Source organism: Triticum aestivum, chromosome 3A (genome assembly GCF_018294505.1).
Source record: "Triticum aestivum cultivar Chinese Spring chromosome 3A, IWGSC CS RefSeq v2.1, whole genome shotgun sequence".
NCBI classification, from domain to species: Eukaryota; Viridiplantae; Streptophyta; class Magnoliopsida; order Poales; family Poaceae; genus Triticum; species Triticum aestivum.
Window position 1 is genome coordinate 695,798,049 of NC_057800.1, and position 16,154 is coordinate 695,814,202.

The window sequence follows — 16,154 nt, forward strand, 5'->3', positions numbered from 1 at the left end:
GCAGTGAGCGGCCGGGCGCTGTCGTCGGAGGACTGCCGCGCGCAACGGGCGGCGGTGACTAGAGGGAGACGGAGGAAGCGTTTGAGAGTCCAGCGCGCGGGAGCGGGCGCAGCAAATAAGCGGCGCGCCATGGCGTTTCGGCCCGCGCACTGAACTAGATATGCCGCGCGCTGGAGCGCCCGGAGCGGTAGCGCGCACATAAAAAACACTAATATTTCAGCGCGGCGCTTATATAGCGCGGCTGTTGCAGATGCTCTAACAAGAAACCCTGTTTATTATTATAACTGTTCCTAACCGGATGATCCAGCCAAGGTGAGATATTAGAACATCTGAACCATTTTCAGTTCCCTTCCAATCAATCATCCCAAGGTGAGTGAGATATTGCAGGAAAACAAACTTGATCATCATCTGTATTTTCCTCGAAAAACGCTAGTAAAGCACGAGTATGACTAAAATTGCAATAAAATGAAAGAAATAGTTACCAGATAAAGTTACACCAGACTCAGATCATGATAATCATTAGAAGTGGAAAATATATTTATCTAAAGAACATCTAACTAGATGAGTTCAGATTGTTCTTTCCTCTACAGGTTTCAAGTTTCAAATGTCATACAACATCCACGCATTTACAATTCACACATTATAAACAAAGGCAATGCTGGTAAAACCGCTGCACCCTTCTTTTTCTGTATCAACTCAGCATACACAGAATTCTCCAAGAAATACCCAAACACTTGGGGGACCAAACAAGGCTTCACAAACAATGTGGCCCCAATGACTTCAAATCAGGCTCAACGACTAATTTGCAGATAACTGAACTCAAGGCTTCGATGAGAAGAGGTTGGGGTAGTTGAATGGATCGTCCTCCAACGATGTTGATCTCTGAGGCACATGAGATGGCGCATAACCCTCAAAGTCATTGGAAAAAGAGTCCTGATGATCAAATACCGGTTTCTGCGTCACCTCAGTTTGATGATGACTTTCCTTTTGGCTATCATCACTGTGGCTCTCATAAACCCTAGTGTTCTTCTTTAGATCGGCAATGCACAGTTTCGCAAGGTTTGCAGCAGCACGTGCTGCTGATGCAGCTCGCTCTGCTGAATCAGCAGCTGTTTGGGCAGCTGAAACCACACCATCCATATCAATATTTTCCCCGCTCTCTATAGGGGAGATCGAATGCACCTGTTCTGGACGATTCGAGAACATGTTCAAATCTTTGGGTGTTTGGGGAGCAGTCACTTCATCAACTGGCCTTGTGAAGAATTCTTGCTCTGTTGGCTTCACTGGAGGAGAATTTAAGGGAATCGAGTCACTTCTCTCCATAGAAGAAGCAGCAGAAGCAAATGGTGGGGGAGAGACAAAAGGAACAAATTGCTTCTTTTCATCTGGTAAAGCTGGCATCCTTGGCTGAGCAAATTGTGGAGAAACTGGGGGTTCTGAACTTTTCAGATAATTACAGAAAGCAGCATCAGCTGTTGGATTCTCTTCCAAGTCAGGTGGGTTTGAGAAATCATGAGCAGACGACTGTGAGCTTTGCACATGTGGACCAATATCTGGGGTTGATTGAGTACCAGAAGCTGGACGAATTGCTGCTTTTGGGACTTCAGGCAAATCCAGTGAGTCAAAGCCGCCATCAGATTCATAATCTTCACCAGGTTCGTCAGTGGCACTTGCAGCTACTGGTTCCACGTGTTTCTCCTTTGGAAGTGGCAGCGTTGAACCACTGAAGTAGGTTGGTCCATTCTAGTGAAAGGGAACATGTCACAAGGTGAGATTCAAAATAACGAAGCAACCACAGTTTCTTGTATGTAAACACTAACCAATAGATCTTCATGGGGTTTAAGATATTCCGTCTCTGTTGCTGATGGATCCCAGTCGATCTCATGCTCCTCAGCAATCTCCTTCAGCAGTTTCATCTTTATATCTACTGGAGGAGGACGGATTGAAAGTAGTTCAATTATCTGCATAGGTATTGATTCGAATCGTATCAGCATCATTCTAATGGTTAAGTAACATAAATAGATTGTACATTTTATCATGGAAGTTGGCATATGACCTGCCGGTTGACCCCAGAATCCGGCATAAGCTCTGCAGCTGCAGCAGCAAATTCTTTCCCATATTTAGTCGCAAACATCATTTGGACTTGCATCAGTTCAGGCAAATCTGAACACCTAGGAGCAGCAAAACAGATGCTGGATATTGCCTCTTTGAGATCTATAGGGCATTCCCTGAAGCAGGAAAGGAAATTTAACAGGTTAGGACAACCAATTTAGCTGCAAGCCTGTGAAAACTGTATAATCACCACATTTGAGAGGATACACTTCACCAACAAATTGATTAAGGATATAAGAAGGATAATTTATTTGTGTGCCTCCACCCAGGGAATTCAGTCTAGACAGATGGAGACCCAAAGAACTACACTGCACAAACAGCAGTATGCATATAAAACCAGGTCTTTCCTTCGGTTTGGAGAAGGTCAAAAGGAGGCAACAGTCTGATGCTTACGGGCCACCGGATATGCATCAGTCTCGCTATTTACATAAAAACAAAGATCTGACATAATCTGGTACAGAGACAAACTAAAATTATGCATTTCATTACATTTTCAAACAAATGGGCACATGCACTTTTTTTTGGGAAGAAAGTCAGGTTTTAAATTGAATAGCAATGACATTCATCACATGCCACATCCATCATTCAACTGCAAAAGCAACTGAGCACTAAGCCACTAACAACAGACTTGGGCGAACTCTGGGACTAGAGAGAGCTATAAGTTCAGTATGCCAAGAACAAAAAAGTCATTATTTAGTCACAAACATCATTTGGACTTGCATCAGTTCAGGCAAATCTGAACACCTAGGAGCAGCAAAAGAGATGCTGGATATTGCCTCTTTGAGATCTATATAGGGCATTCCCTGAAGCAGGAAAGAAATTTAACAGGTTGGGACAACCAATTTAGCTTCCAGCCTATGAAAACCGTAGAACAACCACATTTGAGAGGATACACTTGCAACAGCAAATTGATTAAGGACATATGAAGGATAATTTAGTGGGTGCCTCCACCCAGGGAATTCCTTCTAGTCTAGACAGATGGAGACCCAATGACTACAGTACATCGTCTCACTATACATACAGGAAAATAAAGATCTGACACAGAGTAATCAACAAACGCTTAGCACATATGGTTACTGAATAAGAAGAGGACAGGACAGGTGACAAACTTTTGGGCCTCAATGATGGGCAGGCGAACGGCGACGAGCTCGCAGAAGAGCTCCAGGATCTCCTGCGCCGCCATCATGTTCTCCTCCCGGATGATGTGCTCCACCTGCGACCACGGAGAAGAAGCAATTAATCATCAGTCCCCACCCCCAAAGTCCAAGAACCTAATCCCACTCTGCCGCCCCATAAGCAAGCCCACAGTAAGCGTACCCTGATTCTGGCGGTGGCTTCCTGGCCGGCCTCGAGGAGCTTGGCGATGTCCCGGCGCATCTGGCGCAGCTGCAGCTCCCGGCGGTTCCGCAGCAGCTTTATCCGCGGGATGGACAGCTTGAGCAGCGTCTTGCTGCGTTTTATCACCCCCCGCCAATCAGATCAGGAAAATAATCCAATCGGATCGAAATCAGAGCAGAGACCAAGAACTAGGCTCCCAGAGAAGGAAGAAAGCGTACCACTTGGCGGCGCGGAAGCCGCCGCCGGCGGCGGCGCCGCCCTTGCCGAAGAAGGCTTCCAGCATCGACATGTGGTTAATCGAGTGGAGGACGCGACTGGCGCGTGGCCGCGTGGGGGTTCGATCTAATCTAACTGGAGACGGCCAGAGCAAGGAGGAGGTGGAGACGATGGTGGGGGAGGGGCTGGGCTGTGCCGTGTGCGCGTCGAGCCCTGCCTGGAATCCACCTGCTCCACCGCGAGGAGAATCTCGGCCGTCCGTCCAGACACGTGGATGAGTGATCGGGTTGGGTGGCTTTGTTGTCTGGGACTTTGCTTCGCTCCAAAGAAAACTATGATTCCGTCTCAAGTAGTAGTACGTTTCGGTGTGCTAACAAGATTACTATAAGTTTTCCTCAAAAGAGATATTATTATAATTTTTTTGACAGGAAGAATATTATAAGTTAGTTATTAATCCGTTTCAAAATCTAAAAAGTGGTCGCGCGCTATTTGGCGTTCCCGAGCGATCGCGTCTGCCACACACATGCATGTGTATTTTTTTATCTCGTAGCGCATGTGGGTGCTGGCATTAAATGTGTTCACACTACTCTCATCAGTTAGATAAAACAAATTCACGCATTTTTATTTCGGCATTTCAAATTCTTTTAAAGCCATATCTTTTAAACCACACGTCAGAATTCAGTTCCGTTTTCACCGTTGGATTCATCGCGACGAGATCTTTAAAACTAGACCATGTATGGATATATTTCGATGAAATTTTTGATACTAATTTTGTTGCTATATGGTGCAACTAAAGTACTGCATTGTGCAATTTTAGTACTACAATGGTGCAACTTTTTTAAAATCAGTTGGCTTGTAATTTAGTCTAGTTGCACACACATTGATATTTAGTAGGCTTATAATGTAGTCTAGTTGCACACATTGCTGTTCAGCTGGCTTATAATGTAGTCTAGTTGCACACACATTGATGTTTAGTTGCCAGAAGGACTAGTTGCACACGTATATGTTCAGTTGACTTGTAATTTAGTCTAGTTGCACACATATGGATATTTAGTTGGCAGGACACTAATTGCACACACATATGCGCAATTGACGCGGCAATAGTCTAGTTGCACACACATTTGATATTTAGTTGACATGACTAGTTACGCACATATATGCTCGGTTGGCGCGGCAATGTAGTCTAGTTGCACACACATTGATGTTTAGTTGGCAGGACTAGTTACACACATATATGCTCGGTTGGCGCGGCAATGTAGTCTAGTTGCACACACATTGATGTTTAGTTGGCAGGACTATTGGCACATACATATGCTCAGTTGACGCAGAAATGTAGTCTAATTGCACACACATTGATGTTTAGTAGGCAGAAAGATTATTGGCACACACATATGCTCAGTTGGCGCAGCATGTAGTCCAGTTGCACACATATTAATATTTAATTGGTAGAAAGACTAATTCGTCGAAACATCTCATGCGGGGTCTACTTTTGAAGAACACGTCACGAGGGTCTCAACGGTGAAAACGGATCTGAATTTCGACACGCGGTTTAGAAGTTATGTCTTTTATAATTTTGAAAACTAAAAATTAATACATAAAAGATAAACGTGAGAAACATTAATGCATCGGCATGCAAGAGTTTTCATAGGATACTTTACGGTGAGACGGGTGGTCGTTTCCTTTATTTACTTTTTCTAAACGTGAAAGGGACATGTATTTATCTTATTTGACCGGCCGCTAGATCACTCTACTGGGCAGCCGGCCGTCTAGTAGACGCGCCCTAATCCGTTTGACCAAACAAATTTACGTGTTTTGGCGCTTACTATCAAAAGGGCTGTACGCTGCAACGGAAGAAAAAAACAATCATAGTGTCCAATGGTCATCATCGCACTTGGCTGCATCACCGAGATACACTATCACTCTCAATTTTGTCAAATCATGGATAATTTTTGAAATCATTAACATTTTTTAAACACGTGACATATTTGGAATCGTGAAGAATTTTTTAAATCCATGAACACTTTTAAACATTTCCAAACATTTTCCAAAATCAAGAACATTTATTGAATTCATTAACATTTTATACTAGTTACCAACATTTTCCTAAAATTGCGAATATTTTTTAAAACATTTTCTTGAATCAAGAATATTTCTAGAATCGATGATTTTTTTTTGGAAATTGGTGGAACCATTTTTTAAATACACGAACATGTTTTTGATTTAGCAAACATTTTTTAAAATGCATGATCATCTTTAGAATCAATGAAAAATTTATGAACGAATAAACTATTTTGTAAGTCGCCAACAATTTTTGAATTTTTAGGATAGTTTTCCTTTCATGAACATCTTTTGAATTGGTGAAATTTGGTTCAATTTCATTAATATTTTTTAATACACAAAATTTTTAGAAAATTCATGAATATTTTTTGATTTCTTGAACATTTGTTTTCAAAATGACGAACAGATTTTTAATAAGCAAACATTTTATTACCAAATCGCAAACATTTTTTGAATTCACAAATAATTTATGATTTATTAACCATTTTATTTCATAAAAATATTTTTAAAAAATTTGAAAACTTTTTGAAGTATAAAAATAAAAGCAAAAAGCAAAAAGAAAATTTTTAAAAACAGGCCGGCCCAAACGGGCGCACTGCATCTCTCAGCGCGCAAAGCGCAGTATAGGAGGTCCCTACTGCATGGGCCAGCCCAAAGGAATTCCCCTTTGTGAAACATTTTTTTATCACTTATAAGTGGCGATAGTGGGTAATATTTTGCAACTTTGGGAATAATTTTTGCGACGTACCACTAAAAGCAATAGCGCATTTATTATTAGGTGGTGATTTTGTCCACTTTAGACTACCTACTAAGAGCATATCTAGTCGATCTCGCAAACCAGGTCATTTGGTATAATACCCCCAGTTTGCGGGATCCATCCCGTATCCCCGTCCCGAACAGATCTGGCAAATCTGGCCTTCCCGAAAAAAAATTGTGGGATCCCGCATCTAGGATCCCATTTCCTCCAAATCTACGAGATTTCTTTGTCGGCTCCCCTTTCTCCTGGCGCGAACCCACTCCTGGTCGTTTCAGTTCCTGCCTCCATACCCCGCCGCCGTCGCCGCAAATCCTCGCCGCTTGTTGCTGCCCCCGGCTGCCCCGCGCCGCCTTAAAGCTCCGCCGCCCCCGCGCCGCATCCATTCCACCTAGCTTCAGCCGGCGGGGACGCCTATTTGTGTCTGGTAGTTGCGGCCGATGCCATCGCCATGGATCCGCCCCGGAGCTTGGTGCGCGGGCTTGTAGCTTGCGGATCCAGTTGCTTCGGGCGCTTTTGAGCGGCACGCATCGGAGGAAGTGGGCGCCGCGGCTTTGCTTTGGCCGGCAGGGAGAAGAAAGGGTCATGCGGCGCCGCTTCGCTTCATCCAGGAAGGGAGGGGTGGCGCGACGCGACTTCAGTCGCCTGAGGAGAAGAAGGGGGCGGCGCGGCTTTCCTTTGGGCGAGGTATGTCCGTTACGCACTGGTTCATGCTCAATTTGGCCCGGAGTATAGCTGGCCAAACGGGCCGGGCCAAACAGGCCAGCTCGCTCACACGCCGGCACGGCCCGCCATGGGCCAGGCACGGCACGGGCTAAACGGGTCGTGCCCGACACGCGGCACGCCTTGGGCCGTGCCTGGGCCTGGAGCCTGGGCACACGGGCCGGCACGGCACGTCCCGTTTAATTTTTTATATATTTTTCAGATTTATATATATATATATATATATATATATATATATATATATATATATATACCTAAAATATAGCCCAATAGGCCTAAAAACCAGCCCAACAGGCTGAAAATGTGTAGCCCAGCGTGCTAAACGGGCCATCGGGCCGGCCCATTTACTAATTAGGTCGTGCCATCGGAAAAAGGAGAGTAGTTCAGGGCATCTTGTAATAACAAGATCAATGGGATAGAATGTAAGATTGGCAAGTGTGTGTAGTTATTCATAAGGATATTTCGGTGGTAGGGAATTGCAAAGGCAACATGCACAAAGTCTCGAGAGAATATCGTAGAGTATCTTTGGAATCTTCTGATGTAGCAGGCAATCATCTGAAATAAGGGGCTCTCCGAGCGGATGTGATCACGAGATCCTAATGTTCGAGTTAGTAAAATGTTTAACCCGAATAGACGAGAGATCAGAGTCCCAGAGTATAGACGAGGAGTAAAAGATCCTAATACCACCCAATGGCGACGTGGGCCCGTAAGCCACACAACCAAGTTAGTAAAAGTTTTTCATTGACTAGACTCAACTTCGGCCAAGGAGTTGGAAGGGGGGCTACCTACAGGCAGTCGACTCTGATACCAACTTGTGACGGCCTCGATTCAATCGTACACTAATCATACACGCAAATGTGTACGATCAAGATCAAGGACTCACGGGAAGATATCACAACACAACTCTAGACACAAATTAAAATAATACAAGCTTTATATTACAAGCTAGGGGCCTCAAGGGCTCGAATACATAAGCTTGAAAACACAAGAGTCAGCGGAAGCAACAATATCTGAGTACAGGCATAAGTTAGACAAGATTGCCTTAAGAAGGCTAGCACAAAAGCAACAACGATCGAAAAGGCAAGACCTCCTGCCTGGGAGCCTCCTAACTACTCCAAGTCGTCAGCGGTCTTCACGTAGTAGTAGGCATCCTCCGGGTAGTAGTAGTCATCAGTGGCGTCGTCTGGCTCCTGGGATCCGTCATCTGGTCGCAACAATCAGGTATGGGGGGGAAAAGAAGTAGCAAAGCAACCGTGAGTACTCATCCAAAGTACTCACAAGACTTACATCAGATCTAATCTAAGTATGCATCTGTATCAAAGGAAAAGGGTGGTATCTGTGGACTAAACTGCAGAATGCCAGAAGGGAAGGGGACAACCGAGCCTATCGAAGACTAGCATCTTCTGGAAACCACCATCTTGCAGCAACATGAGGGAGTAGGGTAACATAAAGTAAAGTAGCAGTAGTGTTATCAACCTCGGCCAGAGACCCTTTCTCGATTCCCTGCGAGAAAGCAATCCCAGAGCCATACTATCCATTTCTCATCTCATATCCAAGTCTCATCTCCATGTCTCATCTCAAGTATCCAGTTCTAGTTGTGTCGATCGAGATACAACTCCAAGTGTCCGTTACCGTAGGACAGGCTATCGATAGATGTTTTCTTTCCTGCAGCGGTGCACCAACTTACCCACCACGTTCGATTAACTTCGGCCGGACACACTTTCCTGGGTCATGCCCAGCCTCGGCCAAACAATACGCCGCAACCCCGACCTAGGCTTAATAGAGAGGCCAGCACGCCGGACTAAACCTATGCCCCCAGGGGTCATGGGCCATCTCCCCGGGAACTCCTGCATGTTGCGTACGCGGCCGGTGAGTAGACCTAGCTACCTCCTTCAACAAGGTAGGTGCTTACCAGTCCAACCCGGCGCGCGTCGCTCATTCACTGACGTCTATTAAGCTTCGGCTGATGTATACGATGCAGAACGCCCATACTATGCCCACATGATGGTTAGTGCTATCAGGCCAGAGGCCCCTCGGATCAAATATCCAAATCGTAGTGGATTAGGAACGTGCGGTAACGAGCACAGACTCACGATCGATGACACCCCGTCGCCCTGTCTCGAGTACTTGCGACAAGGGCTAAGAATGCTCGGCCACGCCTCGTAAGTATCTCGCGGGCACCTTCCAAGTCAACCCGACTCCACATCACTCGCTATTAAGCTCGTGCGAGTACCCCTCAGGGTCGACCCGTCTTTAGTAACATGGTTCAGTGTAAAGTCATAGTAACCATAGTAACTGTGTGTCTAACACCAAGGTGAAAACCCGAAGAATCACCCCCGGTGAATTCCACTCGATGTTGTCATCAAGGTGAACGTAAGAGGATCCACCGTAAAGCTACACTACGGAGATCTCATCAGGAGTGATGTAAGAGGTTCCACCCTCGGCACTCTATGGTAACTCTGCAGAGTCGTACAACTAGGGGGGTGATGTGCGGTGTCGGGGCCTGGACGTCGATCACATTGATCAAGTCATCGTACATAAAGCGGGGCAACTGGGACAAGGTGGGGGGTCACTGATGGATCACTAACCAACCTATACTAAGCAGTTTAGGATAAGCAGGTAAGTATGAAAGCAGGTAACAAAAACAGGCTATGCATTAGAGTAGGATCATACAGAAAGCAGTAGCAGTTCTAATGCAAGCATGAGAGGAAAAGAAATGGGCGATATCGGAATGCTCAAAGGGGGGGGGGTTTGCTTGCCTGGTTGCTCTGGCAAGAAGGAGGGGTCATCTTCGATGTAGTCGAACACACGGACATCGGTAGCGGTCTCGGAGTCTACCGGAAAGGAGTAACGGAGGGGGAACACAATAAATAACAGAGCAAACAAAGCAACACAAAGCATAACATGGCAATGCGCGGTGCTAGAGGTGACCTAACGCAGTATGAGGTGATACCGGTGAAGGGGGGAAATATCCCCGGCGTTTCGGGTTTTCAGACAGATGAAGCGGAAGGGGAAAGTTGCATGTTTGCTATGCTAGGGTTGCATGGCGGACGAACGGGCTGCGTGTCCGGATTCGTCTCGTCGTTCTGGGCAACTTTCATGTATAAAACTTTTTCATCTGACATACGGATTATTTTCTATTAATTTTCAAAGGTTTAAACAATTTCTAAAGTTTCTGGTTTTATTTTAATTTGTTTTAATCCGAGTTGACCAAGTCAACTTTAACTTGTCAAAAGGGCAGGGAGTGGCCCACATGTCATAGGTTATACCTAAAAAATAAATAAAACTAATATAATTGAAAGGAACCCACATATCATTGTCACATAAATTAACTAGTGCTAATTAGTCCCTAATCTAACCTACTCCTAATTAACTGGGCCGGCCACTGGCACAGCCGTGCCTAACGTGGAGTGGCTGTGCCACGGTTGTGTGGCCATGGTCAATACACATGGGTGCAGAGGCAGCGGCCATGGCCATTCTCAACAACAGCAAGCAGCATGAGGTAGTAGCGCAAGCAAACAAGGGCAGCGGCAGCAAGAATTAAGAGCAGTAGCAGCGGCAGCAGCTTAGCAGGAGCAGCAGCGGTAACCAGCGGCAGCAGCAGGCAAGGACGCGGGCGCGCACGCACGCGCGGGCGTAGGCAGAAGATGGCCACGGCCGAGCGCAGCCAGGGGCGGTGCAGGTCGCGGGCAGTGCGCCGGCTGGTCAAGGTGGGAGCGGGCTAGGCGCGGCTGCAGCAGCAGGAAGCAGCATGCGCAGGCGCGGAAGCAGGAAGCAGCAGGGGCGCGTACGCGGACACTGAGCAGCGGCCCCCGGCTCGTACAGGCGACTACGGCGACGGATCGAGACCGGGATGAGGGGGATTCGGAGGAGGAGCTCACTATGATGCGGATGACGAGGTCGGGAAGGCCGGGGACGTTCGGGATGGAGCGAAATGACGCCGGCGGCCGGCGGTGCGGGATGTCGAAGACGAGATCGACGACGGCGATTTGGTGCGGCTCCGCTCGATTTGACGCTCTGAATGGACGAGGTTGACGATGGCGATCCTCCTGGACTCGTCGGTGCGGCGAGCGGTGGCCGGTGGCCGCGGGCTTGACGACGGCGTGGTGACGTCCCGCCCGGCCGTCAAAACAGAGAGATGGGGAGGGGTGAGCGAGAGGCTGTGGGAAGAGCGCGAGCGAGGGGGGTCTGGGGCTAGGGTTAGCAGGGAGGGGTGCGGGCGACGACCTTATCCAAAGGGGGAGCCGTGGGATGCTCGACGTGTGGCGCCGGCCATGGAGATGGCGCCACGGCTGCTCTCTGCCTCCCACTGTAGCGGGAGGTGGAAGACAGGGGAGGCGCTCTGGGTTGTGCGTGCACCGAGGCCACTAGGGCCCATGTGCACAGTAGATCTCTAGGCCCATTTCTTTTTTATCCTTTTCTGTTTTATATTTCTGGCACCGTTTTCTATTTTCCTTTTGTACCAAACGATTTTTGATAAACATGAAATTTGACATATAAATAAGAGGGGTTATTTTGAGTTAGCACAAAAAGTTTGGGGCAATTAGACTTAAATAAATAATATTTTATTTTGAAAAGGCCATTTTATTCATTGTTGGACCACTTATTAATTTCCTAGGAATTTATGCGAGTCAAGTGAAGTTGGTTTCAACATTACAATGATCAGGGGAATTTATAGGATTATTTGAACATTTTAGTTCTACCGTTCGAAGAAATAATCGTTTCACTTGCAATTTAAATTTCAATTTGACTTTGATTTTGGTCAAGTGGCCATTTGCATAGTAATCATGATTAGATGGCCACTATTAAGGGGAGATTACCGTAGCATGATCTCCGGGGTGTTACACAACTTGAAAAGTGTGTGTGTCTTTGCGAAGGCAATAATCCAGGTTTTTGGCTCGGAGTATTTTCGAGTTCCAAACGAAGAAGACACAAAGAAGCTCATGGCAATGACCAAAGATAGGGGATGGCCGGGCATGCTAGGTAGTATTGATTGCATGCATTGGAGGTGGAAGGACTGGTCGGTGACTTGGGCAGGGCAATACACTGGCCACAAACATAAACCCACCATCGTGCTTGAAGCCATGGCTTCACATGATCCATGGACTTGACATTGCTTCTTTGGTTTGCCGGGGTCTCTCAATGATATCGATGTTTTGCAACGGTCTCAATTATTTGCTTAGCTAGCTAGCGGCAAAGCTCCGGCTTGCAACTATACCGTCAACGACCATAACTATACCATGGGGTACTATCTTGCCGATGGTATTTATCCTTCATGGTTAACATTTGTGAAGACCATTATTGACCCTAAAATCAAGAAGCACAATTTTTTGCCGAATCATAAGAAGCTTGGCCAATGGATATTGAGAGGGCATTGGTGTGTCGCAAACTCGGTTTGCCCTTGTTTGATGTCTTGCTCACTTCTGGGATAAAAAATCTCTCCGAAACATTATGACTGCTTGTGTAATTTGATACGTCTCCATCGTATCTACTTTTCCAAACACTTTTGTCCTTGTTTTGGACTCTAACTTGTATGATTTGGATGAATCTAACCCGGACTGACGCTGTTTTCAGCAGAATTGCCATGGTGTTGTTTTATGTGCAGAAAACAAATATTCTCGGAATGACCTGAAACTCCACGGAACATCTTAGAAAAAATAATAAAAAATTCTTGCTAAAGATGAAGACCAGGGGGCCCACACCCTGTCCACGAGGGTGGGGGCGCCCCCCCTAGGGCGCCCCCCCTACCTCGTGGGCCTCCTGGATGCCCTCCGATGCCAACTCCAACTATATATATTTGCTTTCGGAGAGAAAAAAATAGAGGAGAAGAAATCATCACGTTTTACGATACGGAGCCGCCGCCAAGCCCTAAAACCTCTCGGGAGGCTGATCTGGAGTCCGTTCGGGGCTCCGGAGAGGGGGATTCGTCGCCGTCGTCATCATCAACCATCCTCCATCACCAATTTCATGATGCTCACCATCGTGCGTGAGTAATTCCATCGTAGGCTTGCTGGACGGTGATGGATTGGATGAGATTTATCATGTAATCGAGTTAGTTTTGTTAGGCTTTGATCCCTAGTGTCCATTATGTTCTGAGATTGATGTTGCTATGACTTTGCTATGATTAATGCTTGTCACTAGGGCCCGAGTGCCATGATTTCAGATCTGAACCTATTATGTTTTCATGAATATATGTGAGTTCTTGATCCGATCTTGCAAGTCTATAGTCACCTACTATGTGTTATGATCCGGCAACTCCGAAGTGACAATAATCGGGACCACTCCCGGTGATGATCATAGTTTGAGGAGTTCATGTATTCACTATGTGCTAATGCTTTGTTCCGGTTCTCTGTTAAAAGAAGGCCTTAATATCCCTTAGTTTCTAATAGGACCCCGCTGCCACGGGAGGGTAGGACAAAATATGTCATGCAAGTTCTTTTTCATAAGCACGTATGACTATACACGGAATACATGCCTACATTATATTGATGAATTGGAGCTAGTTCTATGTCACCCTATGTTATGACTGTTACATGATGAACCGCGTCCGGCATAATTATCCATCGCTGTTCCGGTGCCTACGAGTTTTCCATATACTGGTTTACGCTTATTTACTTTCCCGCTGCTACTATTACAATCACTACAAAATACCAAAAACATTACTATTGCTGTCTTTACTTTTGCTGCCGCTACCACCACTATCATATTACTTTGCTACTAAACACTTTGCTGCAGATACTAAGTTTCCAGGTGTGGTTGAATTGACAACTCAGCTGCTAATACTTGAGAATATTTTTTGACTCCCCTTGTGTCGAATCAATAAATTTGGGTTGAATACTCTACCCTCGAAAGCTGTTGCGATCCCCTATACTTGTGGGTTATCATAATTTTACACAACATGATCGTCGAGGATGACAGGGATTTGGAGTACAACTATGACAATGTTGGTTGCCGTGTGAAGCCCGCTAGAGACGCAAATGAGATCAGTGCATTTCTAGAGAATTACCGAAAGATCGAGAACCGTGATACACACAATCAATTCCAGCATGATCTTATTGAGCATGGGTGGCAACTCTATGGGGGGAGATAGATCCCCAATTGTCATTTCTGTTCATGTGAAATTTGAACACTTTGGTGTTGTAATAACTATTTGAGTTCAAAACAATTGTTGTAATGAAGACTATTATTATATTGTGGGTTGCTTTTCAGACCATTTATATATTCGTATGTTGAATTTACATTAAGATTCCATGTGGTTGGCTTTATTGAAATGTGCAATTTGTTTGATGTTATGCACAATTTAAGGTGCGACGAGCGCTTAGCTACGAGACGCGTTTGCGGGATCTGTTCCGTTGTAGCGCTCGCCACACCGTAAAATAGATTTACCGGATCCCTTATATGCGTTTTGTTCGAAAATCGCACAACACTAGCCGTGGGCAGTGGTCACACTTGATGACCGACAACGGGGAGCCGATGAGTTGCTGGGCTAGTGCCGGGCCCGGCCGACGGCCACTGGGCATGGCTGTGTCGGTGGTTTGTTGATGAGTGACATCCGAGCACCTAAAGGAGGAGGCCGTACTGAGATGTGACACAAAGTCTTTGCGGGCATCCATCCAAAATGTGACGGCGCCAGCGGCTGGATGCATCGAATCTGACGCCAAAGGTAAGGGTAGCATATCTTTTTATTTATGCGCCGGCGACGATGAGAGAGGCCAAAATCTGGGTGGTGAGGAACGCAGCAAGTCCTACAAAGCATCGGTGGTGGCGGTGGAGGCCGGAAGGGAGGCGCCGGAGTAGATGTGACGCGGGGGTGAGGTGCGATTGAAAGGGAGAAGATTTTTTACTTGAGCGGTGGGCATCCGAGTAAACATAGACACCCATAAACAGTTTAAGAGTTTGGCTAGGTGCCGGTTTTACTCCTCTATAGCCTTTTATGGGATCGGCTAGAGATGATTTAATAATTTATAAAAAATCAAGGAATGAAATCTACACTATTCCTAGCGAAAATGGACATGCTAAACATCATCTAAAAATTAATTTTGGAAAAGTCAGTTTTCTAAGCCATTAGATTTAAGATCCAACAACAGTCTTTTTGTCCTTTTCCTCCGTCTTTCTTCTTCTCCAACCGTCCCTTCTCATGCAAAATTTACTTAACGAAAATTCAGTCAACTTACATATGCTATTGTATAAAAAGGAAACTAATTTGACCTTGGTCGAACCATCAAGGATCTTTGCACTACACCAGAGCAGATTAATCTTTTCCCGCAAAAAGAAAAAGAAGAAAAAAAGAGAGCAGACGAATCTTGATGTCAGACAGTTAAAGCAGAGGAAGTGCTAAATCTAACTGACAACTTCACGGCCACACATAACCATCTCGAATTTATTTCAGCACAACTCTTAATCCAGGAAGACATTAGGCTGGTCATAGTGGGGAGTAACTTAGACTAGTAACATACATATGTTACTAGTCTATGTTATTACCTTCATAGTGGGTAGTGTCATAGGTGTGGTAACATAGTTGCCTTCATTTATTACTTTGTAGACTCATTATGCATTGGAAACCGCTATGTGATGGTAACATATTATGTTACTCTATTTGCCTCTCTCCTCATTAACTACTTGCCACATCATCATTTTTGCTTATGTGGCATCTATGTTACTACCTATGTTACTCCCACTATGAGGCTGGTAAGCATTACTACCTATGTTACTCCCACTATGAGGCTGGTCATAGTGGGAGTAACATAAGCAAAAATGATGATGTGACAAGTAGTTAATGAGGAGAGAGACAAATAGAGTAACATAATATGTTACCATCACATAGCGGTTTCCAATGCATAATGAGTCTACAAAGTAATAAATAAAGACAACTATGTTACCACACCTATGACACTACCCACTATGAAGGTAGTAACATAGACTAGTAACATATGTATGTTACTAGTCTAAGTTA

General features: G+C 45.5%; 1 protein-coding gene across 1 annotated transcript; it reads right to left on the bottom strand.

Annotated features, from left to right (window-relative positions):
* Positions 1 to 513: 513 nt before the first annotated feature.
* LOC123063291 (IST1 homolog) lies at positions 514 to 3,895 on the bottom strand. The gene is made up of 6 exons (XM_044487031.1): positions 3,669 to 3,895; positions 3,430 to 3,562; positions 3,222 to 3,325; positions 2,057 to 2,228; positions 1,821 to 1,961; positions 514 to 1,743 (listed from the first exon to the last, which is right to left on the bottom strand). The coding sequence occupies exons 1-6, from the start codon at positions 3,737 to 3,739 to the stop codon at positions 820 to 822; spliced, it is 1,545 nt and encodes a 514-aa protein (XP_044342966.1). The 5' UTR covers positions 3,740 to 3,895; the 3' UTR covers positions 514 to 819.
* Between the last annotated feature and the right edge of the window lie 12,259 nt (positions 3,896 to 16,154).